At 44.8% G+C, this 27,981-nt stretch overlaps 1 protein-coding gene across 3 annotated transcripts; it reads right to left on the reverse strand.

Moving 5' to 3' along the window:
- Positions 1 to 108: 108 nt before the first annotated feature.
- TMEM165 (transmembrane protein 165) lies at positions 109 to 27,976 on the reverse strand. 3 transcript variants are annotated; one of them, XM_053255454.1, is made up of 6 exons: positions 27,957 to 27,976; positions 10,716 to 10,941; positions 7,736 to 7,911; positions 6,601 to 6,783; positions 3,513 to 3,618; positions 109 to 1,481 (listed from the first exon to the last, which is right to left on the reverse strand). In XM_053255454.1, exons 1-6 carry the CDS (start codon positions 27,957 to 27,959, stop codon positions 1,405 to 1,407), a joined length of 771 nt encoding a protein of 256 aa, XP_053111429.1. In that variant the 5' UTR covers positions 27,960 to 27,976; the 3' UTR covers positions 109 to 1,404. The 3 variants fall into 3 exon arrangements, with proteins under 3 accessions (XP_053111429.1, XP_053111427.1, XP_053111428.1); XM_053255452.1 differs by lacking the exon at positions 27,957 to 27,976 and adding an exon at positions 19,072 to 19,400; XM_053255453.1 differs by lacking the exon at positions 27,957 to 27,976 and adding an exon at positions 13,946 to 13,987.
- Between the last annotated feature and the right edge of the window lie 5 nt (positions 27,977 to 27,981).

Here is a 27,981-nt window from a genome sequence, read left to right on the forward strand (position 1 = left end):
CAGTGCTGCTCTTTCTGTATGGCAAATCTGGAACTTAAAAGTTTTCAGCTCCCAGCTTTGAACTTTGCCCTGCTTTTGAAAACCACAGTAGTGGAAACAAGACTAAAGTCACCTTTACAAAAGGAGTTTATTTTCAAGTAATCTTTTTCCACCCTGATGGACTATTATGTACAGCAATTCTTGCTCTTTGGCTATACATCTGGTCTGTCTGGCAGCTATAACATGGTGTGCTTAAACCTCTACGAAATTTAAGGGCTGCTGTCAAACTACTTTAGGAAAGATGCTTTGTTTCCTAACACTGATGTACTTTCCATACTTAACTCTAGACTAAAACTAGTGCTTAACACTATAGATTAGTCAGTATGTTAAGATATTTGCCACACAGCAGTGTAATGTCCCACAGCAGAGTTTGAAGTCAAGAGTCAAGAACACAGTGTCAGACTACTCCAACTCTAAACAATCAAATGCAAAATACATTATAGTATTGACAGTGCAACATTTAAGTTGCTACTATATCCACTTTAAACCACAGAAATATTTACCTTAAAGAGAAACTGGAGGTGGTTAAAATGCTTGCATAGACTATATTAAAATAAACTGAAGTAATTTACTTATAATACAAAGATGCTTTTCTCTGAATTAAGCCAACAGTAAAAAGTAATTGCATTTCTGAAATGGGAAACACCTCTAGTTTATTCACATTTCTCCAAATTACATGTTTAGCTGCTAGAAAGAAAAACTATGAATACTTTAAGTACTTTAATCTGGAAATGCAGCAACTGGTTCAGCATAATATAAAAAAGGATTTGTTCTGGTAAATATCTAGATGGATTGTATTTGAAAACATTACGTTCTGAGCCAGCACACTCCATAGCAAAATATCCTGATTTTCCCTCCTTCAATATCAGCAACAAAGTATTTACAAATTCTTGATGAGGCAAGAGCAGGAGCTATTTCCTGGGTTCTCATTTGTCTTGTGGAGCGATGAGCTTGGGCTGCAAGGTCAGAGGCCAAAGATTCTCCCTCATACTTTGTACTGGACAGTTTGTAAGGCATATCTGCTGGCCATGGGCAGCAGCAATTTATCCATCCAGAAAGGGGATCTTTAAGCGATGGCTAGTGGCGATGTGTAGATGAAGAAGTCCTGTGAAGTTTCAGGTGATGGATCTCTTTGTAGCTGAGCCAGCTACAACAGGAAAATGTACATTATTCACATCACAAATATATAGAATATGCAAGTCTCCAGCACAAGTTGTGTCCATGAAACCAAAAGTGTTACTATAGAAGTTTCAACATCCCATCTTGAGCACTTGCGACTAAAGTAGCTGTACATTATAAACAAAGACAAGGGTAGGTTTGTTGCTCCTGATTCTTGCTCTTTCAAGAACGTGGGAAAATATCTTGTTAAAAACCAGCATCTGGGCTTATAAATATTGCAGAGAATGCAAATGCTAAGAAAACAATGCCTCCTATGATTGTCACTGCAAGAGAGGAAAGGGAGGGTTGTTAGATTCCAAGTTATTTCAAGATCCAGTTTCACACTGCATGTCAGGGCTATATTTATCAGAGTCAACAAATCTGCTCATACATGAAGCAAGAGCCCCCTTCCCCTCTGGTGGTCAAACAAAAGTCTCTGCCTGTCAGTATTCAATCCTCCCTCCTTCCCTCACTCACACCTCCATGACAAAAAGTGTTCAGTGTAAGAGCTGCCACTGCTCTCCAACAGTGCATCCCCATCGCTTTCAGCTTCAAGCCAATCAGAATTGTTGTATGTGCACTCAATGCATGATGGACAGCAGCTCATGCACAGAGTAGCTCCTAGAGCAGAGACGTGTTGCAAAGGGAGATGGTTTGCTTCTTGCTCCAATGAAAGAGAGAAGGTAGCCACAATGGCAATCACAGAGGTGGCAGCAGAGCTTCCTATGCTTATCTGCATGGCCCTCCAAAATGCAAAGCTGCACGGCAGATCAAATAGTCATCCTCTCTCTCCATCTCCAGGAGGAGATGCTGCAGCTGCTGCCTACTGCACCTCCCCAGCTCTAATCTAGCCCTCAAACCCGGGCTAGAAGAGGCACAGACAGGCTGGAGGGTGGGTAGTGGGAACATGCTGAGTGCTGCTTAGAGCCAAGAGGTGTTGGGAATAGGGGCAAAGAGGCTCATGTACTCTTCAGATACTCTCTCCGATCTTGGAACCAAGGAGAGAGAAGAGGGATTGTAACTGATCTTGTGCTGAGCTTCAGAGGCTCTTGCCTCAAGGGCAGTGGTTTCCAACCTGGGGGCCTCCAGATGTTGCTGACCTACAACTCCCATCATCCCCAGCCACAATTAATTGTAGCTGGGGCTGATGGGAGTTGTAGTTCAGCAACATCTGGAATCCCTCAGGTTGGGAACCACTGCTCAAGAGGTTCAAGAGCTCATCAGATAATACTTCTTGAGTAGAGATGTGCACAGAACCGCAGAGCTGTGGTCCGGCACTGGGGTAGGGGTTCCTTTAAGGGTGGGGGAGGGTGTATTTACCCCTCCCGCCGCTTTCCCCCCTCCCACGCGCCTTTTTTCGTTAGCAATTGGGGCGGCAGGATACCTCCCTGCTGCCCCTTCCCCCCTCTCGGCTGCAAAGGGCTTCAGAAAGCCTTTTGCGTGTGCGCACGGCCACACACACACATGCACGTTGCAGGGAATCACTATTCTTCAGCAGGGTCTTGAAGACCACTAATTTTGCAATGACTGTCAAGGGCAATTTGTGGACCTCCATATATGGTCAGCAGCTTCCATTCCCCTTTGCCTTATCCAAGCATTGTTTAGCAGATTACAAGTTCTCTCTTTTGCAGCGTAATGTCAAGTTATTCTTGGCTATGTTGCCCTAACCCAGAATACTTCAATGCAGCCCATAGGACTCCAACTACATACACTTTGAATCATTTTTAGAGCCAAAATAAGTAGATCCATTCCTGCAACAGCCCACATTAAGTCATGTGACTGAGGCAAGCCAATGTGACATCAGAAAATGAATGTTCAATAGTGGAGCTTCTTTCAATGCTATCTTTTGCCCCTGCCTGGATATACTCTAGGAAACACTTGTGGTGGGCAGTCAACATGACAGAGAGGAATCTGGGATTTGATGTTCTTATAGAAGGTGGTACTAGTATCACACTTTGCTGAAGAACTATGGGCACCACTCATGAGCAGAAATTGGTCTTCAAACTAATTTTATTTTTCAGCCTTGCCTTCAAGGCTGTCCCAATACATATATTAACATTGACAAGATAATAATCATGTACTTCCATTTTCATGCAATTTTTAGTTTGACTCCTAAAGTTGCTGCTACTATGCAAGAAGCAACTTATCTCACAGAACTTTCTGCAGAGATAAGACTTCAAGTGACTATCAAATTGCAGTCACCAAGCTACAACATTCTAAATGAGAACTAAATGACAGTGGCATGTTCACTATATACTATGGGTGTCTGGTGCAAATATAAGTATGCAAGCTGCTTTTGCAAAGAGCTCACTTACCAGTTCGTACAGAAATTTTTTGTGCTATCATTCTTCCTCCAATCACTGCTAAGCCGGTGCACAGGCTATGTCCAACTGTTCCACCCACTGCCACACCATAGGGATCCTAAATAAACACAAGATGATCAATTTTCAGGGTAATCTGAAAGATACAGATAAACAGCAGTTTCTTGGAGGCAGAGATGGAATTAATTGTTTTATGAACATATGAATACTGTCCACCACATCAGAGGCTGGGGATGCAAGGTGATCTTACTGGACGGCTGATTCTAGGAAGCAGGTAAAAAGCAAGATCATTTTGGAAAAGAAGAATGTGATAGCAGGGAGGTACTGGAAACAAGAAGTGTTTCACACCTACCACTGCTGCAAGAAGCAGATTAACAAAATAGGAACTAGGTAAATTACTTACAAAGATCACAGGAATATAGGAAGCTGCCTTACACCAAGTCAGACCATTGGCCCATCTAGCACAGTATTTTCTACACTGAATGGTAGCACCTCTCCAAAGTTGCAAGCAAGAGTCTTTCCCAGCTCTACCTGGAGATGCCAGGGAGTGAACCTGGGACATTCTGCAAGCAAAGCAGATGCTCTACCATTGAACTATGGCTCCATCCACTCAAGGCTGGATACATGGGTAGCTCAGGCAGTCTCTTATTCAGGCACTGACCAGATCCAGACCTGATTAGTTTCATCATGTGCTTTCAAACCATGCCCAGGAATCAACTCATACAGCAGCCTATGAACCAGCCATCATATGTTTAGATGTCTGCAGAGCCCCACAATTCCTGCCCTGGCTTCTAAAATTACTATGACTTCCTTGCTATTAGATGAATTTAAGTGAGCTTCATCAGCTGCACTGGCTCCTGGTCCGTTTCTGGGACAAATTCAAAGTGCTGGTTTTAACCTTTAAAGCCCTAAATGGCTTGGGACCGGATTATCTGAGAGAGCGCTTTGCCCCATATGTCCCTACCCATACCTTAAGATCTTCTTTGGAGTCCCTCTTCTGGGTGCCTCTGCCAAATGAGGCGAGGTAGGCGGCTGCCAAGTAGAGGGCCTTTTCAGTGGTTGCACCCTGTTTATGAATAGCCTCCCCAGTGAGGTTTGCCTCACTTCATCACTTTGTTCTTTTAGACACCAGGTAAAAAAATTTGTTTGCCCAGCCTTTTCAAGTTCGGGTTTTCAGACTTGATTTGATTTTTAACTAATTTCAAAATGGATTTTTAAGCTGCTTTGTATTGCATTTTGTATTTTCTTTTCACCTTTGTATGTTATGATTTAATGTGTTACATGTTTTTATTGTATGTTTTAATCTTTGGTTGTGAGCCGGCCAGAGAACAATTTGTTATGGGGCAGCTAACAAGTTTATTATTAATATTATTTATTATAAGTGCTACTGCAGAATGAATGAATAGCAAGTGAACAGCAACACTGAAATAGCTAGATGGGACCTCTTCACAGGTGCTTGTAGCCAACAGATTTTACTACACGCAACCTAAGGCCTCTGGACATATGCAAGCTGCTTATACAACAGTCTACCTCTGCATTTAATTAGAGCTAAAACTGTCTAAACCCCCAAGGCCTAGGGGGTTTAGGCAACCCCCATCAACAGCTTCCAGCCTTTGACACTCTGTGTTTATTTTAAATGTCTGAAAACTCTAATGATCATATCATGGGCAGTCCTAAGAAGTGAAAGCTGTTTTCCCTGCATCTTACACTGAAAAATATTGCAAGAAGCACCCTTCTCTGTTACAGAAAGCACTGTGCATTCTGTACTGATCTAAATTCCCAGTTCTTTGGCCTGGAAAGCACTTTTGCACTGAATTATTTTCTAATGCAAATAATGTAGATCAGTTAGAGCTTCAGGAACTAGGAGGTGATGATAAAAGATATTCCTGTTGCCAGGATCACCAGAGAGAGAGAGCACATGCACACTACCTTGTTAGAGGGTGACGAGGAAGAGAATGGGGTTAACTGGAGTGGTCTTAGCAGCTGAAAAGAGAAAACCCATGATCATGGGCACACAGCCTTTATGTGTGTTGAGTGAATGCTTTTATGACACATGCTCCTTGTCTGGGTCTCGGAAGGGATACACAGTTTTGCCAGTCCAAAATGCAGGTTGGAGAGGGGGTTCAATGGGGACCAGGGCTAAGCCTCTCTTCTTCTCTGGTTTCTTCATGAAGAACAGTAGCAGCACAGAGAATATCTTCAACATGGTGCTGCTTCTCTGCAGCATGGCAAACAGATTCCAGGATTCATATCGTGAACTGAAACTCCTGAGTGAATTTACTCAGAGTGAGTGTAGCAGTGCACTGCTTGAATGATTCAAGAGACACCTTGCTGTGCCTTGAATACATTGACTTAGGAACAGCACCCTCGACTGAAGAACTGACATTAGTTATTGAGACACCCATTTCTCCCCTGCCCACAAGGTAGGAGGGGAACCACCCTTAACTTCAGCTACCATCAGATTCAGCCACTTTTTGCTGTGCTAACTGCATTGCATCTAGTAAGAGTAGTTACTGCTTTTTTGAAAATAAGTATCTCAAGCAGAGTGAGGTGTTTTTGTTTTAAATATATTCTTTCCAAATGGCTCTACCCAACTCAGACCTCTCCTTCCTTCCCTCAGGCTGTTCCCCCAGCAACTTATTCTGCCAGAACACAATGTCTTCCAACTCTGCTGTCAAGCATTATTGGCACAAATACCTGAAATTACAAAGGGTTCTACAGGCAAGCCAAACCCCCAAACCCTCTATACAACAGCAACCTTTACAGAATTGTGTAAAGAAAACATGGAATGTGGTGTTATTAAACAGATCAGCTTAACCTGCTGTCTAACGACAGCCGTTTCCAATATTCCTCAACACAAAGCTGAAAAAGGAAAGCTCTTTTGTGAAGCTGTGGGACATTGCATACCACTGAGTATATACTGCAATTGTGCCTTCAAGAATGGACTAGAAGTAATAGCAGTACAAATGAGAACTATCATGCTATTTAAGATTCATACCCCCAGCAAGGTCATGAAATTCGTCTCTCTCTAATTAGATCATCAAAGTTTTGTTCTCTCATGTATATTATGCATTTCACTTACCTCTCGTGCTGCCAGAACTATTGTGGTTAACTGAGAGCGGTCACCCCATTCTGCTAAAAATGTTAAAGTAAAAGCTTGCACAAAAATGGGAGAAATAAAATGCAACCATTTTTTCTGAGGTATAGTGGGGCCTGTTCCTGTTTCCACATCTCCAGGCCCATTTAGCAGTTTTGTTCTCTGAAGCTAGAAACAAAATACAGATGACAGAAAACGATTAATACTCTTGGGAGGTGGCATTATTTAAGATTGCATACAGACATCTATTACCAGAAAACAGCCAAATTATATATTCCAAGCATCAGCATTTATCAAACAACACAATTCAGTCAAGCTCAGCTTCTCTATTCTTCCAAAATGGGAAGAATGTTCTGAAGGGCCGAACAGCAACTCCAATCTGTATTAGTAGTTGGAGGTTAATATATCCTGAACCTTACAGGAAAAATATTTTTCCTTTTGCTATCCCAAAGCAACAGAATGTAGTTAAAGCATAAGGTATGAATAATCTGACCTGAAAATGGGAGGCAGAGTGCCAATTCTGATCTGCACTAAAGATTTCAGATTAATGAAGGAGTGATTTTGAAAAGTTACTGTTTGAAGTTCTGCACCTTAAATATCCTATAACAGGCAGAAATTATCTAAACAGAATAAAATACAGTAGATCCACCACTAAGCCCAGATGTTGGTCAACTTCGTGGCTCTTCAATATCTGAATTTTAAATCAAGTCAAGAACACTCTGAGAAAGACAAACTAAAAAAAACCCTTAACACAACTATTGATAGGTCCTAAGGTCTCTCAACCAAAGAACAGTATCGATTGCCCAAAGGTCATTAGAACAACTTCAGCTATCACTGTAAAGCTCCTTTGCTTAATCTGAATGGAAAGATAGGTTTGTTTTTAAACCCTAGGTCTGAAAACTCCCCTTCTCCCTGCTCTGGTAAGGACAGCTCAGATTTAGCCAGCTGTTTAAACATACAGCAGGGAGACACATTTTGCTACACAGACAAGTGAAAGCCATCTTCTTAATACTGATTGTGTATCTGCTGGTTCAGTTCTAATCAGAAAGAGGTATGGCTAAGCACCCAGGTGCTCTCTTTTTCCAATTCCATCAACACATTCAATTGCTCTACATCTTACTTCTTCATCTTTCTTCTTGAGCTCTGCTTGAACTTCTTCCAGCTCTTCCTGACCCTCATCTGGACTCATCTTCAAGCCTTCACGAAGCATCCGGATGCCAAAGATTGCAAAGAGTGCTGTCGACACATAGTATGTGTACACTCTGGGGATTACTGTGGTCGCATATCCAAATAAAACTAAAAGAGTACAAAAGCAAATACTTAAAGTTATCCATTAGGTAGATATTGCTTATTCTCTCTGCCTAACAGACTTAAGTTTGTGGTCTGGTTAACAGAGCATTAGATTCTCCATTAGTTTAAGGATCTCTAGAAGATGCCAAACACTAGCACAAGTGGATTTTGAAGACTGCTGTCAAACCCTTATAGAATACACCTGACTGTAGTCTAGCTTGCCACCTGTCGACTGGATTTGATGTTACAAGTTACATTTTTAGATGTCCTACTACCTAGCAAGAAAATACCCAGAGTTTTTCCTCATGCTCACAATCTAATTTGCAAGTCATTTACATATGAGATCAGACCAATGAGCTACTTAAGTAAACTATCAATGGTTCCCCAATGTCTCAGGAAGAGGTATTTCACAGCTCTGTTACCAGAGATGCTTTAACAGGGATTGAACCTGGAATTCTATTTTAAAAATTTCTTACCCTAACTATTTATGCATGTAAAGCATGAGTTCTACCTCTGAATTATAGTTCCTCCCTGGCTTTACAGAAAACACACAAAATACTGCAAGAAGAGACAAGCATGAAGACAGTGCGGTGCTCTGGCACGAAATACTCTGTGCACTAAATACTCTAGCATGGTATAGGTGCAAGAAACATTTACCAAACAAAATCCACTGATCCAGGAACAAGTCACTTCAGACCAACAGCCCTAGCATTTATATTGCTCTTTAGAATATTCAAAAGACTTATACATTATCCTGTAATAATCTTTGCAACAACCTGTCAGGTAAGTATTTCCTATACTGCGGATGAGCTGGGGTCGAGCATGACAGAGCATGGCTTGCTTGAGGCCCTTATCGTCTGTGGCAGAGGTGAGAGTTGAGCCGAGATCTCCCCAATTTCACCACAGCTCACTCTCTCAGCCACTGCACTGACTAATATTTTCCATTTAAGATAATGTTCCCTATTTTACTAACCAACCTGGCCAGTGTTCTCTCTAATTTCTTTCATCTGTGTGTGGAATGAGATTTGTTCTGGGCGGGAGTATCAAGGCACATGATACTGTGCACATGTGCATTCAGAATGGGGCCTTCCTGATTCAAACTGAGCGGGATCTAAAATTAACTGAGCTGACACTAAAAAACTTGTGAGCGCAGACACGTTTGCATGCCTTAGAGGGAACACTGAACCTGGCATACAAACTGTGGTTGCCCAAGAGAGTAGATTCAAATATTAGGTTATGCTCAAAGCTTTAAACAAAAATAGTATTGATGTGTAATATATAATGCTGGATTGCCCATATTCATTTTGGTTTGATATTTGATTCTATTTTCTCAGCACACAGACCAAGATTATTTCTGTTTTTCAAAACTAGCAAGTTGGACATTAGTACAACTGTGCCACTTCCATTACGCCATACAGAATGTAAGTAAGTTTATATTTACCCACATGTAATTTTTTGCTCCTTGCCAACCAATTCAGAGAAGAAAGACTAGTTCTACTATACATTTTCAGATATGTTAAAAAGTCTGGGCTTATTACACACCCAGTACCTTCTAATTCATTTTAGTTTAACTGCTCATTTTCACCCAGGATATTTTGCATGAATGAAGCTGGCTAACAGCTATACTACAGTAATAGCCTCTTTTCTGTGTTCTCACACTGTCAGAGTAACAGTGCTGTTACTCTAGGTACAAGAACATAGAAGAGAGACAGTTGCTGTTGTACAGCTGTTACTATGAGCCAGTCATTCCTATATCCAGGACCATTCTCCAGGTCCCCAGAGAAGTTGCATGGCCAAACACTCTCAGTACAAATCTTGAAGCATATTTGTTGCTTACTGGATGAGCACCAGATCAAAAGAATCCCTTTGGATCAAAGTAGTCCTATTTTGCACATCAGATTACTTCAAACACTGCTCAGGCATTACTACTGAAACTAGCAGCCATAATTCTATATATTTAATTCTCTTACGGCCGACTGAGGAGAGAACTGTGTAGGAATGCGGGGATGTTTGGCAAGCCCCACCTCCGCTGCAGCCACAACCAATGAAAAGGCAGGGGCGAAGCTGCTGCTCAGCACTGGGACAGACAACGGGCTGGCTGGCAAGCAGGAAGGAAGGGAGCTGGGTGGCAGGCTAAGGAGGAGGTGCGTGGCAGGGAGAGGGGGAGAAGCGGCCTGGCAGGGAGCGGGGGGAGAAGCCCCGCCGGCCTCAGGATGGAGAAGGTGGGAGGAGGCACAGCAGGCCTGGGTTGAGGAGGCGGCTGTTGCCAGGTCGGACGGCGGCCCAAGGGAGAGCGGCTGCTGCCAGACCAGCTGGTGGGCCGAAGATGAGACCAAGGATGAGGGACGAGTTGTGGGGGGGTCAGAGCGCGTCGGCGAGAGGGCGGTGGGGGTCAGAGCGAGTTGTGGAAGGAGGGGGGGGGATGCCAGAGGCTCAGTGTACTACCGCACAGATGCTCTGTGTGGGTTCAGCTAGTAATACATATATTTCACTAAGGCACGAATCAAGTTTCAGCTGTACTGATTACATTAGGAAAAGAGTGACATATTAGTAGTTATTGCTGCTTTGGATTCCAGTCCACACACAAACACAAGAGAACCACACAAGTAGAAAAACATCTACTTGATATTTTCATGGCCGCAGTTCCTTCTACTGATACACAAGTCCCTCAGTGACTTTTCTCAGTAGCAGGAACTCTCACGGCAAAGAAACCTCCAAAGCAAGCTCTTTGTATAACCTCATCTTCCCATCATGTATGTCTCTGCAGCCTTTGCTCATGAATTTCAAGACAGAAAAGCTATGGCACTAACCTGATAAACATGTCATCAGCCCCAAGGCAAGCATAGCACCAGCCAGCACAGTTAAGCGGTTGTAACGCATTGCCATGATGGCTGCAATAAAGAAAGTCTTATCGCCCAGTTCAGAGACAATGATGACAGATATGGCAGCCACAAACGCATGGATAAATCCCAGGTTAGTCTTATCCTTAGAGTCTTCACTAACAGAATGGACTGGAGCCACTGGAGTAGGGCCTTGCTGAAAAGGAAAAAAAGTGTCTCAGCTCTGTTTAGAATTATACCCAATAACTTCACACATTCCCACAAACATTTCCTCAATATCTTTTCATGTCCTTGTACAGTCTGCAAGCTATGACTGAACATTACATCCAGCTAGCTTAATAATGGAACATTTTTGCAAATATTATACTGATTTTCTGAGTCACAAACTGACCAAGAAGGGCTTAAATCAACTTTGCTACTGTCATATAAATCTTCAGCTATTCTAGTATTTTGCCAGGTGATACATTAGATTTGGGCTTATGTAGTATATTTGAACAGTTAGGATTAGAAAGTTTTTGGTTTATTATATCTGGACATGGAAGCAAGGCTTCTCAAAGTATGTGTGTTCAAAGAGTAATTTTTGCCCTTTAATTCCCTTGACAGACAAAACATCCTGAAGCTTCCTTACAAGAGCTACATTTTTAAAGCCAATTGTTTTCCTTTTCCTTTGGGTAAGGCCACTTGAGACTGCAAGAAGAAGAAACTCAATGAGAAAAGGAAATGCTTCAGGTTACATATGCCAATTACATCAGTGGAGTGCTGCTTTGCAGAACCAGAAATATGTATGTACCAGGAGAGCAGCCATGTTTTATTTATTTTTACATTTATATCCTGCTCTTCCTCCAAGGAGCCCAGAGCAGTGAACTACATACTTGAGTTTCTCTTTCACAACAACCCTGTGAAGTAGGTTAGGTTGAGAGAGAAGTGACTGGCCCAGAGTCACCCAGCTAGTTTTATGGCTGAATGGGGATTTGAACTCAGGTCTCCCCGGTCCTAGTCCAGCACTCTAACCACACCACCACGCTGGCTGTGTGGTGTGGTGCTGCTGTGACAAAAAACTCCCTCCTGTGGCAACCTGAAGGCTACCATCACTACCACCACAAACACATTAACTTTAAGATGCCACAGGGGACTGATGTTTTAACTATGTATCAATTCAGATAGTTAAGATAGATGGGCTTTTACCAGATAAGAGATTTCAAAGGAAGCCAGCACTGTGGTTATTTTTAAAAGCTTGCAACTTACAAGGCAATGGTGAAAAATAGCTTTTGCATACTTAAGAACACACAATATTTTTGCTGGAAACTGCTTAACATTTTACATCCCTGTTTACTGCATCCTAGTGTAAGTATTAGTCACATTTGTGTCTCAATCTTCTTCTACTACAATGAATAGTTATATACCAATTTTCAGTGAAAGTTTTCAAAGTGGTTTATGTTCACACTTTAGTTCCAAGTACCCATCTTCAAATAGTTCAGCACAGCAACATGAAATGTTCTGCAATGACCTTGTGAGCAAGACTGGCCCAAAGCCACTCAATTATCTTCAGGCCTAAATGGAGGTGTGACCAGGTCTCCCTGATTCAAGGCCAGTATACCTGATTGCAACACTGGTCCCTCAAATGATGTCAAAGTATTCCCACTACTGTCTTTACTACTTCAACACTATTGTGGCAACAATAAGTGAGTTAGCTTAAAGAAACAACTAGATCCTTCAACAGTTTTAAATAGCGACCTTTAGATGGTTGATGGTTGAAAAGAGACTAATTTCCAAATCACAACAAAAGGGGAGTGGAGAAGCAAACCAACATATCTGAGTCCCAATTTACCAGCCAACAACAGACAAGTTTTTAAAAAGCGTGGCCCAGTGGAAGATGTACTGGGTTACAAAACCATTTTGTTGTCTATTCAGCTACTGATTTATCAGATTTAGGGGTACATGGACTACTTTTTGAACTCTGTTACAAACACACTAATTTAAACAGACCTCAATACTTAGGTCTGTTTGATACTCAGCATGTTTTCTCCATATCCTAATATTCTTGTTAATATTTAATGTTTTAATCACCCAATTTATCTCTGAAGGCAACCCAGCAAATACTGAATTGTAAAATATTGTGCACTTTAGACTTTCATCCACCTGTAATTTGCTTATTTTTTCAGGGCTTATTTGCAAATTACACTTTTATTGAATTTTACCCTGAATAGTTGCCACCGATTCTCACAGAAAGGAAGAGTTATGTTACAGTTACCTGGCAGATTTTTCTTACCTCCAAAGCCCTACTCATCTTACAGAAGCCCTATTCAGACATTGTTGTACATGTGTAAAGACGTCTAGACACTTGTACACGTGTGTCTGTGTGAGAGAGAAAGAGACTGTGTGTATGTTCACTTTCAAAGTGAACCTGGGTACAGGCCCCCTAAAAGACAGGGTACAGATAGGAAGTTTACTACTGTACATGCACTAAACATGTGTGAATTTCACATTTGTACTCTGTACACTGATGTCATGCATAGAACGTAAGAGGACTAAAAGTAGCCTTTACATCTTGGCACCCCTGGATTGGTCATTCTCTAGTCAAACATCTTTGTCAGATGCCACAATTATTAAACTGATATGACAGGCACATTATCTAATTATCATATTTCTATACTGCCTGATATATACATCTCTAGGTAACACAAGACAACTAAAATTCTTTCTTCAATATGTTCATTAATCATTTTAACTGTTATAAAAAATCTAAGGGTTCTCATTTTAAAGCTTTGGGGAGGGTGTTTTTTCTTTTTGCATTCAGCTACTATACAGAACATGTTTCAACCCATCAGCACTTTGTCACTAATTATTCAACCATCAGTGAAGGTAAAGATGAGGAGCAGCATGAAAAGCTGGTTTTGCAGATAAAGACAATGCTTATAGCAACATCTCCAAGTTGGCTCAGATTAAGGGCCCATATTTTCCACACAGATGAGTTGTGTCATGTTGGCTATTTTAGAAACAAGCCTTGACAAATATTCTTTAGATATAGGAGCTAGCCCCAAAATTTAGAAGCCTGAGAAATTGACACCTGAGAAAACTATCAGCTTTAATGATGCACATTGTGAAGGGAGCAAATTAGCTTCTCTTTATGCCCCTTTACAAGTAACATACTTAGAACAGGGCTGCCTGGGACAAATAAGGAATTTATTTAGTAACTCTACCTCTGAATATCCTAGTCGAGGCACCATGGTTAAATTTCTCCCTGGCATCTGAGATTTGTCAAGCCCAATTCTTAAACAGTTTGAAGGGCACAGCTTGAAGGTAGAGGATGAGCATCACAAGATCCTTTCAGCTATTTGATAATCAATTTTCAAGTCTTATGCCAATAAGCATATTCACTGCAAAGCAATTTAACATCACTGAGAACTCTTAAGCATACTTTCTCAACTCATAGGGGGAAAAGGGGGTTAATCTTCAGCCTACCCCTTTTATCCTCAAGAAGCATTAATGAAATCTTTGATTGAAGGAATGTGTGAATACAATTACTGACATTCTGTCTTACCATGAATAGCTGTTGAATTGTTAATGCACAATATGGGAAGTGGGACAAGATTTTTAATATATTACAGCTGAACAAGATAGCAGCTTTAATCTCAATACAATTAACATAGCTACATTTTTAAAAAGACGTTTACAGATACTGGCTATTAGACTACCCATCCACTTCCCATTGAGCTGATATTTTCTTAAGAGGCCAACTCCTGCACCAGACTCCACCATGCATGTTCATGAAGAGAGTATTGATGAGGAGCTACAAAAGCTAGTTGTCAACAGAAAGATTGACAATTGAAGAGAGGAATGTTTGACATTAACAGAAACTGAAGTGCTGCCACATAGTTTCACTTTGCAACAAGATTGCTAAAGCTTATCACCCCTCAGAATGTGCTGTGGAGTCACTGTGGCCTCAGACATCCAGGTTGGTTTGACATCTTGGTTACATAACTTGGAAACACCACCATTTAAGAACTTTGGTCTCCTTCCTAAGTGCCAAGCTGTGCTCCACATACCTATGTATTTGAGTTCTACAACCTGATCTCCACCTTTTATGTTTGTAAGGGCTGCTCCACACCTTAGGTGGCAATCATGTTTGCTATAGTTACACTGGTGTTTCCTGCAGTATGAAGGATGAACTGATATGCACCTTTAAATACGTACCTGTACTATGAGGCCATTAAAAATCAAACCTATTGTTCGTATGGTGTTTCCTGTAGAACACATACACAGTACTTCTATAAGCACAAGGCAAAGGTAAAGCATGCCATCAAGTTGATTTTGACTCCTGGCACCCACAGATCCTTGTGGTTTTCTTTTGGTAGAATACAGGAGGGGTTTACCATTGCCTCCTCCTGCACAGTATGAGATGATGCCTTTCAGCATCTTCCTATATCGCTGCTGCCCGATATAGTACCAGTGGAGATTCAAACCGGCAACCTTCTGCTCGTTAGTCAAGCATTTCCCCGCTGTGCCACATAAGGTGGCTCTATAAGCACAACTGCACAAGTGTGAAATGTCCCTAAGGAGCTGTCCTAGAAAGGGTAAAGTTCATTATATACTACCTTAAATGAATACTAACTTAGGAGTGGTTATATTCAGCACAGCCAACGGATGCTTCATTAATACTCCCAACAAGACAGACAACCTGAAAACCAACATTACAAACATAGCAAGTGCAAGTTTCCTTGACAAATTCACTACAGCTGCTGACCAAAGGCATCCTCTTCTGCCCGGAGAGCAAGATGCTGGGCAACTCACATGTATTGTCTCAATGAAACCTCCATTAAGAGAGAACTGCAGCCTACATTTTGAAAAGCTTGCTAGGAGACATGCAATTTAGTTGTATCTTAAGGCTGCAATCCTAGGCATGCATACCTATGAGAAGTCCTTTTCAACTCAGCAAGATTTACTTCTAAATCAATATAAATAGGACTGGACGGCAGAAGTGTGATTACAAGCAATAGCTGGGCCATGCCAAATTTATGGCAAGTTCACATATACCATTTGGGCAGCATCCTTCCTTCATGCAAGACGATGGTCAGCACACAGCAGATGCTCCACTCAACAGAGAAACTGGCCTAATTAACAAAGACTCCACCACCTTAGTCTTTCAAGGCCCCCGCAGAGCCACAGAAGTGAGAAGAGCACAGGGAATCTTGGTGACTAGGACTTTGTTTCCCAGTTAGTTGTCAAACCAGCTGTTTGGTGACTACCACAGTTTTCCAAGCCAATCAAAAAACCCTTGTAGATCCACATCCAGAGCAAAGAGCAGCAGCAATTGCTTGAAAGAGACAGATTCCAACTAAAATAAATCCTGGGTATTTGCCGACTCGATGGCATACTTTACTTTATTTGGCTCATAGCCACCTAATGGCACAGCGGGGAAATGACTTGATTAGCAAGCCAGAAGTTGCCAGTTCGAATCCCCACTGGTATGTTTCCCAGACTATCAGGCAGTGATATAGGAAGATACTGAAAGGCATCATCTCAGACTGCGTGGGAGAAGGCAATGGTAAATCCCTCCTGTATTCTATCAAAGACGACCACAGGTCTCTGTGGTCGCCAGGAGTTCACACCAACTCAACAGCACACTTTACCTTTATTTGCCTCATAACCAAAGATCTGGGAAGCAACTTCTTAATTGGGAGCAATGCGGAAGAAAGAGAAGCCAAGCCCTTTTAAATGAGAGAAAACCTTCAGTAGCAAGCAGCACAATCCATTACATCCTCCTCTTGCCAAGCTGAAACAGGTGCATTGCAAGGTTTTGTAAAAGATGGGAAAGCAATCAGTGGGTGGGGAGGAGAGGGGAAATAAGACAGGACAAGTCTCCTGAGTTGTAGGCACATCTTCTAGCAAACAAGGTAACCAGTTTTTCAGATTTTCCCCTGGCAGGGCTCCTGTGCTTTTAACAGTTTTATGACAAGCAGAAATTCAGTGAAGCTTTCCCTATTACCATATCTGCATGCTGGAAAAAGTTTTACCTGCTGAATTTCTATTTGCCACAGAACTGTTAAGAGGCACAGGAGCACTTCTAGAGGGCAGGGAGAGGGGATAACCCCACTCTTTGCAAAGCACTGAAATAACAGTGAAATAAAGGGGACAGTCCATGGCAATGTTTTCACATTGCAACTGATTCTCAGACGAACAGGCAGCCACAGTTCCGTATATCTGCAAGACTTTCAAGCAAACTCTCTTCCATTTCAGTTCTAGGGCAGCACAATGCCAGCTATAGTTCATAACCAAGTGCTTAATTAACCCTCCTTTTCTGGTCACAATTAAGGCAGTTAAAGAGTGGTAAAAGAGTGTCCTCAATACAAAGTTTTATTATTGAGTGAGGGGGAAATACAGATTTTCACACACATTAGTGAGACTGTCCCTAAATAATGCCCCTAAGTAATGCTCCCCCTCTCCACACACTTTTTTTGGAAGTTATGCTGTGTCCTATTTACAGTGATGTAACCAGAAGCCTAAATATTTTGCAGGTACTCTTGGTTTTGTAGCCATTTGTCCTTTAAAACATGTTCACTTAGCATTACTCCCTCCCATCTGAGGCTTGGTCTTCTGTGTAGAAGAGATATAAAGATTACGCAATCAAGAAAACTCTTTAGTATATGCAAAGACAGCAAAAAGGCTTGTAGCACCTTCAAGACTAATTTATTTCAGTATAAGCTTTTATGAAACTAGAGCCCACTTCATTAGACAAAAACTCTAATCCAGACAAGTTTATGCTGAAACAAATTAATTAGCCTTTAAGGTGCCATAAGACTGTTTTTTATGCAACTACTGGAGCAACGGGGAAATAACTTGCCTAGCAAGCAAGAGGTTGCTGGTTCAAATCCCCGGTGGTATGTTTCCCAGACTATGGGAAACACCTATATCGGGCAGCAACAATATAGGAAGATGCTGAAAGGCATCACCTCATATTGCGCGGGAGATGGCAATGGTAAACCGCTCCTGTATACTACCAAAGAAAGCCACATGGATCAAGAGTCAGGAGTCAACTCCGACTTGATAGCACAACTTTACTTTACCACCCCTCTAATATGCAGAACACCTTCCTTTCACTGCTTAATAATTGTTGTCTGACCCACATGCTTATAGCTGCAAGACTTCTTTTTAAGACAGATACAGGATCCAGTTTTTCTCTTGAAACTGAAGTTTGCAGCAAAGGCTCCTGGAGCCACTGGGGTCAGATGATATATAAATTAAATAAATAATCCTGTATCAGCACACTTATGTTGCTACTTTGTGCTTTACTGTTCAGGCAGCTATAAAAATCTACTTTTTGGTCGTTAGCAGATAATTAGGTATGTCTAAGAAACTGACTTTGCGTTATGTTTTGAGCTAAAAACGAAACACAAAATAGCTGAAACATTTAGTCAAAACAGTGGCTGAGCCAGCTGTTTCAACGAAACATCTCAAACATTGAGTGTTTCAGCCATAGGGAACAGTGGGGAAGCTCAAAACACCCCATTGTTCCCCATGGGTAGCTCCTAGGGACATCAAAATGGGTTGTCTGGGCATGATGGGTGTCACCTTCTAACCAACCCACAAGAAATGGGCAAGTGGATAGGATTTTAAACAAATTTTTAACCTTTCCACTATGGGTGTTTGGGAGAAAGGCTTTTGTAACCTAGAGTCCACTTCATCAGATTCATAAATACCATCCTCAGCACACACACACAGAAAGAGGGAGAGAGAACGAGAACACAGGCAGAAAGCACACTTTTATATGTAGATCATCATGTATAACTGTACATGTACTCAAATCTGCATGTGCATTCGCTCTACAGCACTGAACATGTGTGAGCAGGGGCATGTGCTTGTTAACATTTAACACAGATCATTCTCTGGAAGTATCTACATAGGCTCCATGAAAGCGTACTGAAAGCAAAGGCTGTCTCCAGCCCGCACCAAGCGCACTCATGCCTGGACAGCGCCCCACCCCCAGATCAAGCCCAGCTTCTCCCAAAGAGGTGAGCAGGTGCTGCGTGTCCTTGGCTGTTCAGGCGGGCTGGACTGGCCACTTTCCGCATCTCCAGGGCATACAAGATCTATTCAGGTCAGCTCAGTGCAACTAGGGAGGGAGAGGGAGTGGGCGCTTGTGGGCGCGCGGAAGAGGAACATCATGCTCAGGCGTGCCGCGTCTTTCGGAGGCGGGGAAGCGCGTCCAAGGCAGAGAAGGGCAGTTTGGCTTCGGGGCCCAAGCTGTCACTGCCCGCAGGGGGGCAGCAGCCCCAGCCCTCCCTGGAGCCCACCACCCCCTCTCTCCAAGCTCCGGCCCTGGCCTCACCTCGGCCCTGGCCAGCTCCGGCCCCTGCACTGCCGGCTGCTGTGGCGGCGGCGGCTTCTGCTGCTCCTGTTGCGGCGGCGGCTCCCGGTCCTGGCCAGGCTCCTGTTCCGAAGCGGCGAAGGGCACCGCCAAGAAGAGCAGGAGCAAGAAGGAAAGCGGCCGCAGCCGCGGCCGGCCCGCCATCCCCGACCGGCCTCTCGGGCTAGCAAGGCCAGCGGCGGGAGCAGGAAGGACGGTGCTTCCCTCTCGCCATCGCCGCTTCCTCCCTCCTGCTGCTCGCGGCTCAACCAACCCAAGCCCCGCCTCGCGTTCTCCAGTTTGCCACGCAACCGAAGCCTTGGAGACGCCCCACCCCTCCTCGGCATCCGCCTCTCTGATTGGGGACATCCTCGTTCGCTCGGATGGCGGTGCTCGAGCGTCGGAACTGTCAAGTTAGAGCGATCCTTTCTTTCCACAAAAGGAAGTTTGGCTTGGGCTGCCAGGAAGGAAGGACCAGCCACCACCTGGGCCACGTGATCCGCCCTCCCGCCCAGCCGCTTGATAACCGTAGGTGTCTCCCAGGTTTCTGAGTGTAGCTGCAAAAGTAGTGGGAGTGGGAAAGAGGAGGAACTAAGAGTTCCGGGGAAAAGGCGGGGAGCTTTGCCTAGATAATTTTTGATGGCTAATATTTTTACTCACACACCTAAGAACATCATCAGATCACCAGGAGGGAAAATGCACGATCTTCTGCACGATCTCCCATTGCACGTTAAGGCCATCGAGAGAAGAGCGTCTCCGGATCTGGCGTGACTCGGGAGCGGGTCTTCTCTGTAGTTGCTCCTGGGCTGTGGAATGCGCGCTGCTCCCTATAGACACTCGTGGTTTAACTAACATCTGTACCAGTCTAGCTAAAATGAACCCTTAAGACACACTTTTTTAGCCAGGCTTTTAGTAACCTCTGAATGTTTTAAAACTTTAATTGCTATTTAAAATTTTTAATTGCTGTAATTTTTAAATGTTTTGATGTTTTTAATTGTTGTTTTAATAGCTGGTTTTACTCTGTTTCTATTGTGTTTATTTTTGTGAACTGCCTAGAGCCTTTGGAGTCAGGCAGTATATAAATAAAATGAAAATGAAAAATAAATAAAATGTGCTCAAGGGAGCCACTTTCAATGCCCAACCCCTGCCTAGAAGTGAGTATTTGAGAAGTGCCTTGCTGGATACATTCATCTCCTTCAGTCTCCAGCATTCCATTTCCAACAGTCACCAACCAGAAGCTTCCTGGAAGGATACAAGCAGGATGAATACAAGCATGGAGATGAAGATGATTTTTCTCTTGTTTCTCTTACCACTTTCTGGTATACTCTGTACATGAGGTTCCAGTTAGTTATCATCGTTATTTGCTGTTGATAGACCCTATCCCCCCATGAATCTTTCCACTTGCTAATCTGACATCTTTGTTGCCAAATTTCTCACATCTTTTCTCTTAAACTATCTCTTGTAGATCTATCTCTTGTAGTACCACCCACCTTACCATTTCTGTACATATTCTACAATATTTATTTGGTTACTTTGATTAACAACAAATCCCCAGGAGCCCGCTACTTTGATGCCAACAAACTGTGTCCTTGTTAGTAGCCCCTTCCCAACTTTTAAAAAAACAACAAATTAGTTACTGAGGACCACTAATCCTGAGGGAAAGGCATGCTAACATTAACACTCTCAAATAATAAGAGTAAATTTCCTCTAAATATTTGTTTTCTGATGAACTACCTTTTCAAGCTTTTAGGAAGAAGAAACTGAGTTCTCAGCAATAACAAACACAGTTTGAAGACTGGTTCTTTGAAAAATTAGATGTCATAAAATATGATTTGATCATTTTTGCACATCCAGCCAAGCTAGTTCCTGCCGCAGACTTTAGTTGCAGGGGGAAATACAACACACTATTGTGCAGGCAGCTTCTAATTTTAGGATATCTAGACTAGGATACTTGCATACATTTCAGAAGTTTATTTATTTAGAATATTTATATGCTACTGTTTAAAATGTCAGAAATGAAGCATTGGTTACTCACCGTGAAGGCTTCTTCTGGTTGCTGCTGTCAAGGCATCTCATGAAGATGGGTTATCCCTGTCACGTGCTCCTAGGCAGGACTATGCAAATTAGTTTAGAAAGGCAGTCCTATATAGCTCTGACGGGGATAACCCCGCCCCAGTTCTTCTAGGCCGAGTGAACCAGTAGTACGAGAAAGTTATGCAGAGAATAATACAAGAGAGAAGAAACACATATACATGTCCCTACGCCCTGCAAGGAACAGATGTGTGTGGGAGCGTATAACCTGGTCCCAGGAGAGTTCTTCCCCTAGAGAGGAAAGCGAGCCACAAGGGTGGGCTGAGATGCCTTGACAGCAGCAACCAGAAGAAGCCTTCACGGTGAGTAACCAATGCTTCATTCTTGGTTGGTGCTGTCAAGGCATCTCATGAAGATGGGACTTACCAAAGCAAACTTCCCAAGTCAGGGAGGGATAACGCTGCTCATTCCTGGGGAAGAACCCTCTGGAGTGCTCTCCTACCGAATGCCGCTTGGGCAGCGGCGTATGTGTCCAATTTATAATGTTTTATAAAGGTGGATGGACTCTTCCATACCGCTGCCTTACAAATCTCCTGTACTGAAGCGTTAGTGGAGAAGGCGGCCGAGGCGGCTGCCGACCTGGTGGAGTGTGCCCAAATATTGGCCGGAGGAGGGACCTTTTGTGTCTCATAAGCTAAGGTAATGCATGCTCTAATCCATTTAGCAATAGTTCTTGCTGATACCGCCTCTCCCATAGAGGTGGGCAGGTAAGAGACAAACATAGATTCGGTCTTACGAAAACTGGCCGTGCGTTTAATGTAGCATCTCAAGCATCTACATAAATCCAGCTTGTGCCACAGTTTCTCTCTGGGGTGCTTCGGATGTGGGCAGAATGAAGGAAGAAAGATGTCTTGTGATGCATGGAAATGAGATATCACCTTTGGTTGGAAAAAGGGGTCCGGAATCAGCCTGACCGAGTCCTCAGAGAAGACGCAGAACGACTTGTGGACTGAGAGCGCTCTCAGCTCGGAAACTCTTCTAGCAGAGGTGAGTGCCACCAAGAAGGCCAACTTCTGAGACAAGAGGCGTAGTGGTATGGTACGGATCGGTTCGAAAGGAGGGCCTTGTAATGCTTGAAGCACCAAATTCAGATCCCATGAGGGGAAACGATGTATCACTGGGGGAGACAATAGGGTGGCCCCCCTGAGAAACCTTTTTAGGAGAGAATGATACTGTGAGTTAGCCTTCCCCTTCAACATTGGCAATAATGCGGCAGCTTGCCTCTTGAGGGTGTTGGGCTTCAGTCCTTTATCAAGCCCATCCTGGAGGAATTGTAGGAGATGTAGTGGAGTCGCCTCGTCACTAGGGAGTTTTTTCCTGTGGAGCCAACGCAGAAACATCCTCCATGTATACTGGTAGATTCGATTAGTGGAATTTTTCCTAGAAGCCAGGATGGTTTCAGTCACTTTGGGGGGAAGTCCCTGCGCTCGCAATCGGATCCGCTCAGTCTCCAGGCGGCTAGTTGAAACCAGCCCGGATTGGGATGGTGAACTGGCCCCTGGAGAAGAAGGTCTGGTCTCGCGGGGAGGTGCCAAGGCTGGTCTATTGCCATGCCTACGAGGTCTGTGAACCAGTGACGTCTGGGCCAGAACGGGGCCACCATGACGACCTCTGCTCTCAGATTCCGTATCCTGCGGAGTACTCTGGTCAGAAGTGGTATCGGGGGGAAGGCGTACAGGAGACCCTGAGGCCATCTGCAAGACAGGGCATCCGTTCCCCATGCTGCACGACAGTGGAACCTGGTGATGAATATCTCTGTCTTTGCGTTGGGGGAGTGGCGAACAAGTCTGCTTGTGGCCGCCCCCACTTGTATGCCAACTGATCGAACACTTCCGTGTTGAGGGACCACTCCCCCGGGAGGAGGTCCTCCCTGCTCAACCAATCCGCTACTGAGTTCAGATCTCCCTTGACATGGTGAGCTGTGATGGAATTGAGGTGCTTCTCGGCCCAAGATAGGAGGAGGACTGATTCCTGGAACAGAGAACGCGATCGAGTTCCTCCCTGTCTGTTTACGTGTGCCTTGGCTGTGGTGTTGTCCGTTTTCACTAAGACATCTTTCCCCTCGACCCGGGGTTGGAAATGTAAGAGGGCCAGACGGAGAGCTCTCAGCTCGAGCCAGTTTATAGAATGGGATCTTTCTAGGCTCTCCCATCGTCCTTGGACTGAGTGTTGTAGGCAGTGTGCCCCCCAGCCTCTGTTGCTTGCGTCTGTTGTGATAATGAGTTTCGGAAGTTCGAGGAAGCACTTGCCTGTTTGGAGATTCCGAGACCTGGTCCACCAGGTCAGGGACATTTTCACCTGCGGAGGCGGAATGACTAGGATGTTGCGCCTCGTGGTTATGCACGCTTGGAATTTCAGGAGGTACCATTGGAGGACCCGAAGGTGTAGCCTTGCCCACGGGACCGCTTCCAGCGTTGACACCATTAGTCCCAGGAGTCGAGCCAAGGACAGTAGAGGCGACTTCAGCCTCGCCAGGACGTCCCTTGTTTCTGATGTAAGCACCTGGGCTCTGTCTTCCGGGAGGAAGACCTTGCACGATAGAGTGTCGATTATTACCCCGAGGTGGCGAATTCTCTGCGTCAGGGAGAGGTGACTCTTTTCTATGTTGATTAGAAAACCGTGTTGATTCAGTGTTGTCATGGTCCTTTCCAGATCCCTTACTGCTGAATCCCAGGACTCCGATTTTAGGAGTAGATCGTCGAGGTACCCCACTATGTGTACCCCCTGAATACGAAGTAGAGCGAGGACCGGGGCGAGGATCTTGGTGAACGTCCTGGGTGCAGAGGCGAGGCCGAAGGGGAGGGCCTTGAATTGATAGTCCAGCCCTGCGTATTTGAAGCGGAGTAGCGGCCTGCTGTCGGGATGTATGGGAATGTGTAGATAGGCCTCCCGTAAATCTATTGATGACAGAAAGTCTCCTTGCTGCAGAGATTCTAAAATGGAGCGGAGCGACTCCATGCGAAACTTGCGTGTTCTGACGAAGGAGTTCAAATATTTTAGGTCTAGAACCGCTCTGCGGGACCCGTCCTTTTTGGGTACCGTAAACAGGATGGAATAGACTCCCCTCCCCTCCTGCCCCCTGGGAACAAGCTCTATGGCTCCGATGTCTCGCAGGTGTAGGATAGCCATGGACATTTCCGCGTGCTTTGAAGCGGAGTGAGAGCGGGGAGTAGGGAGAAATCGTGGAAGAGGGGAGGAGCCCAGCTCGATCCTGTAACCGAAACGAATGACCTCCAGAGCCCATGCATCCGATATATCGCGTAGCCATGTTGGAAGGAAGTAGGATAGGCGACCCCCCAGGCTGAGGAAGTCTGTGTCAGAACTGATTCTTTGCCTGAGGTTTCCCCTGGCTGCCGGGGTTGCGGAAGTTGGGGTTCCTGCTGGTGAATTGCTGGTGGGGCCAGGAGGATCTGGAGCCGCGGAAGTCTCTGTCTCTGCCCCAAAGGCGGGGCGAAAGGCACGAAAAGGCTGTTGGTAGCTTCTTCTGAAAGCTGGTTTATCGGGCTTCCTGGGGGCCGACGGCATGGTTTTCTTTTTATCTTTCGATTCGACTAGTATGTTCTCTAGGGCTGAATCGCCGAAGAGCTTAGACCCCTCGTAAGGCAGAGCACATAGGTTGTTCTTGGATACGGTGTCTGCTTGCCACGCCTTCAGCCAGAGATGCCTTCTACCGACCACTGAAGCCGCCGAGGATCTTGCCGAGTAACGTATAGTGTTGAGGGAAGTATCGGCGATGAGTGCCTGTGCTCGCTGTAGTTTCAACAGCTGCTGTCTTAGGCGAGTAGATTCCGGTGGAGTCTCGTCGATGAGGTCGTTGATCCACAGAAGACTGGCCCTGGCCGTCATGGAGGCCACTGCGGCTGATCGTGTAGCCAGTGAGGCGTTGTCGTGGACCCGTCGGAACGAGAACTCCGCCTTCTTATCGGATGGTTCTTTGAGGAACCCTTCCCCATCTCTCGGTACCAGGGATCCGCTGCTTAGTTGTGAAATAGGAGCATCGGTGGTCGGCGTTTGGAGGAGTGTGGTAGGTTCTTGTTGGAACGTGTAGAATCTAGTGGAAGAGTTGGAAGCTTTTTTCGGGACACTCGGCGCCGCCCATTCTGATTTGATAACTTCTGAAAAATAGGTGGGCATGGGTAAGGGAAGCTCTCGAGGCTGTGGCTTGGGAAAGACCAGATCGCCCTTGGAATTTTGGCCTGGTTCAGGCGTGGGCTTAGCCTGTAGACCAATGGTAGTTAACACTTTGGTCATGAGGGGGTTAAAATCTTCCGGGGAGAAAAGGCGTTGGGAAGATTGTGCTTGCTCGATCTCCTCTGCCCCTGACCAGTCTCCCTCATCTCTCTCTAGTCCCTGGTCACCCTCGCAGGCCATATCAGCTCCCCTGATATCAGCTGTGGTGTCTTCCGCCTCCTCCTCCAGAAGGGGGGGTGGAATATGTGGAGCTTTATTTCCTACTGGGCGGATGTCATTTGCCGTGGGGTCCCCAGATTCTTGCCCAGATCCCTCAGATGAGTGTACTGAGGTAATGACCCTAGCAGTCTTTTTATGCTTTTTATGCCTCTTTGTATGTTTCCTTCTGCGCTTGGACCTCCTAGGGGAGGGGGAGGAGGAAGAGGAGGAGGATTCCTCATCAGAAGAGGAAGATGATTTTGTGGGCCTCTTAGAGCGTTTACGCTTGTTATACTCCCTCAGCAGACCCAGGGACTCTTTCATTGTCGATTTAAACCAATTTTGCCATTCCGTGGGCATTTGGGAAGGCATAGGCAGATTAGCTACCGATTCTGATAGGGGGGAACCCTCCCGCCCCTCCGATCGGGGCACTCTCGCTGTAATACTAGCTGAGGATGTAGAAGGAGCAGCCAAAGCCGTTCCCGCCATTTCTGGTGCAGCGCCATCTAGTGGCTGTAGAGCGTCGCTAGTGGAGGCGGCCATTTTAGGTAGAGAGCACAAGGCCCGGATCTCTGCTTGTGTGTGTGTGGGGGGGGGTTGGGGATCGGTCTAACCCTTCCCGCCCTGATGGCCTCGTTTAATGCGCCGAACGTAGGCTCAACTAGATTAAAGTCGCCTGCGAGGGCCGCACTACGTGTAAAGCGCCTCGGGCGATTTAAGCTCTCTCCGGCCTCCGTTCTTCCTGAGGACTCGCCTCCCGAAGGGGCGATCGAACGCAGGAACACTCCCACTGCCTGCCCGGACAGAACAGAGTCAGCCGGGGCCGGGGCAGGGAGGACAATTGTGCACTGAACTGTGGCAATTGGGCTGGGTTGGGGTGCTGGATCGCCAAGTTTTCTAGTGTGCCCCGGGAAACGCTCAGACGGACGCCCAGCGGGCACTAGCACATGCAATAACCTCCTCCTACTTTCTGAGCCCCTGGAGGAATCTCCCATAAAAATCTAATTGACAAAGGAGAGGGGGGAGGAGGGGGAGGGGCTAACCGGGGGTGCCAACAAACCAAGGTTGGAGTGAAAGGCGCTGAAAAGTACTGACGGGGCTTTTTTTTTTTTTAATATATATCTGGAGAGAGAAAGTACACGAAACAATAGGAACCACGGGGAAAAAGTAAGGAGCAGAAGCAATACAGGCCTGAACTGGACGAGCCGAGGAACACAGCCTGCCAGGAGCAACAGGACTAGAAGAACTGGGGCGGGGTTATCCCCATCAGAGCTATATAGGACTGCCTTTCTAAACTAATTTGCATAGTCCTGCCTAGGAGCATGTGACAGGGATAACCCATCTTCATGAGATGCCTTGACAGCACCAACCGAGAAGCAGTTTACATAGCAGAGAAATGGGGCAGGGGGGCAGGGAGATTCCTTGACCCAAGTGAGATACCAGCAAGAGCCACTAGGGGGATGCTATGCTGAGATGAAGGACAATTGCTCACCTGCTGCTGCCTCTTGAAAGGAGCCTCTTTAGCCAGTTTGCAAGGATTGAAAAGGTGGTGTCCAATTACAAAGAGCAGTGTTAAGTTCTCTTAAAGAAAAGAATTAAAAGAATGCAGACATAAAGTCTTGGGGTCTTGGAAATTGTTGACGAGTATGTCAACTCAAAATCACAATATTTTTCAGTTGAGAAAGTATCCTTCCACATTTTCACACAATTACTTGCATTAGTTAACTTATGACTAGAACTGGATTGGGACCAATGAGACTTACTTCCAAGTAAACATGCATAGGATTGGACTGCAAGTTTTGTTCGGATCTTTTCAATTATTTTTGGGATGGAATAGCTACTCAGTCAAGCTGCAGACTTTTAGTACTTGCTGTAGAGTAGTCCACTGCTATGGTGTACTCACTACTGTGATGATGAAGTGAGTGGTTTGAAGATTGCAGCCTCAGCAGCCCTGACATTCTGACTCCAGAGCGCAAAGTGCTTTGTTGACACAAACGCCATTCACTTCAGGAACGTCTCCTGACAATGCATTTTGGAAGTCTAGCTGTTTGCACAGATTCAGGACAGTCAGAATGACATACGGTATTGTTCACTCACTGCTGCCAGCATTTCTGAGTGGGAGAAATGGGCTGAGGAAAGCCTTAAGAGCAAGCACATTTGTTAAGATTTCTTCATAAAGAGCTGCCAGCTGACCTTCGCCAAATAACTTGACAGAACCAGTAATTTTTTTCTGTTTACAAGACTGTTAATTGCACCAAGAATGCAGCCAGCCTTGAAGCAAAAAAGGCCTTGAAGCGAAGCCAGGTGTCCACTGGGAACTAAGCCCAGTGTTACTAGAAGCACCTAATGCAAAAGAGAATTAAGTAAGGACTGTCAGACTGGCTTACCATTTGGAGCCCAGACTAGATACAG

This window comes from Hemicordylus capensis, chromosome 5 (genome assembly GCF_027244095.1).
Source record: "Hemicordylus capensis ecotype Gifberg chromosome 5, rHemCap1.1.pri, whole genome shotgun sequence".
Classification (NCBI taxonomy): Eukaryota; Metazoa; Chordata; class Lepidosauria; order Squamata; family Cordylidae; genus Hemicordylus; species Hemicordylus capensis.

Coding starts and splice junctions, on each gene's coding strand:
- TMEM165 (XM_053255452.1), bottom strand. CDS start 19,254: ATGGCGGGCCGGCCGCGGCTGCGGCCGCTTTCCTTCTTGCTCCTGCTC. Junction 6,784..7,735: donor TCAAGAAGAAAGATGAAGAA/GTAAGATGTAGA, acceptor TTTTGTTTCTAG/CTTCAGAGAACAAAACTGCT. Junction 1,482..3,512: donor AAAAATTTCTGTACGAACTG/GTAAGTGAGCTC, acceptor CCTCTCTTGCAG/TGACAATCATAGGAGGCATT.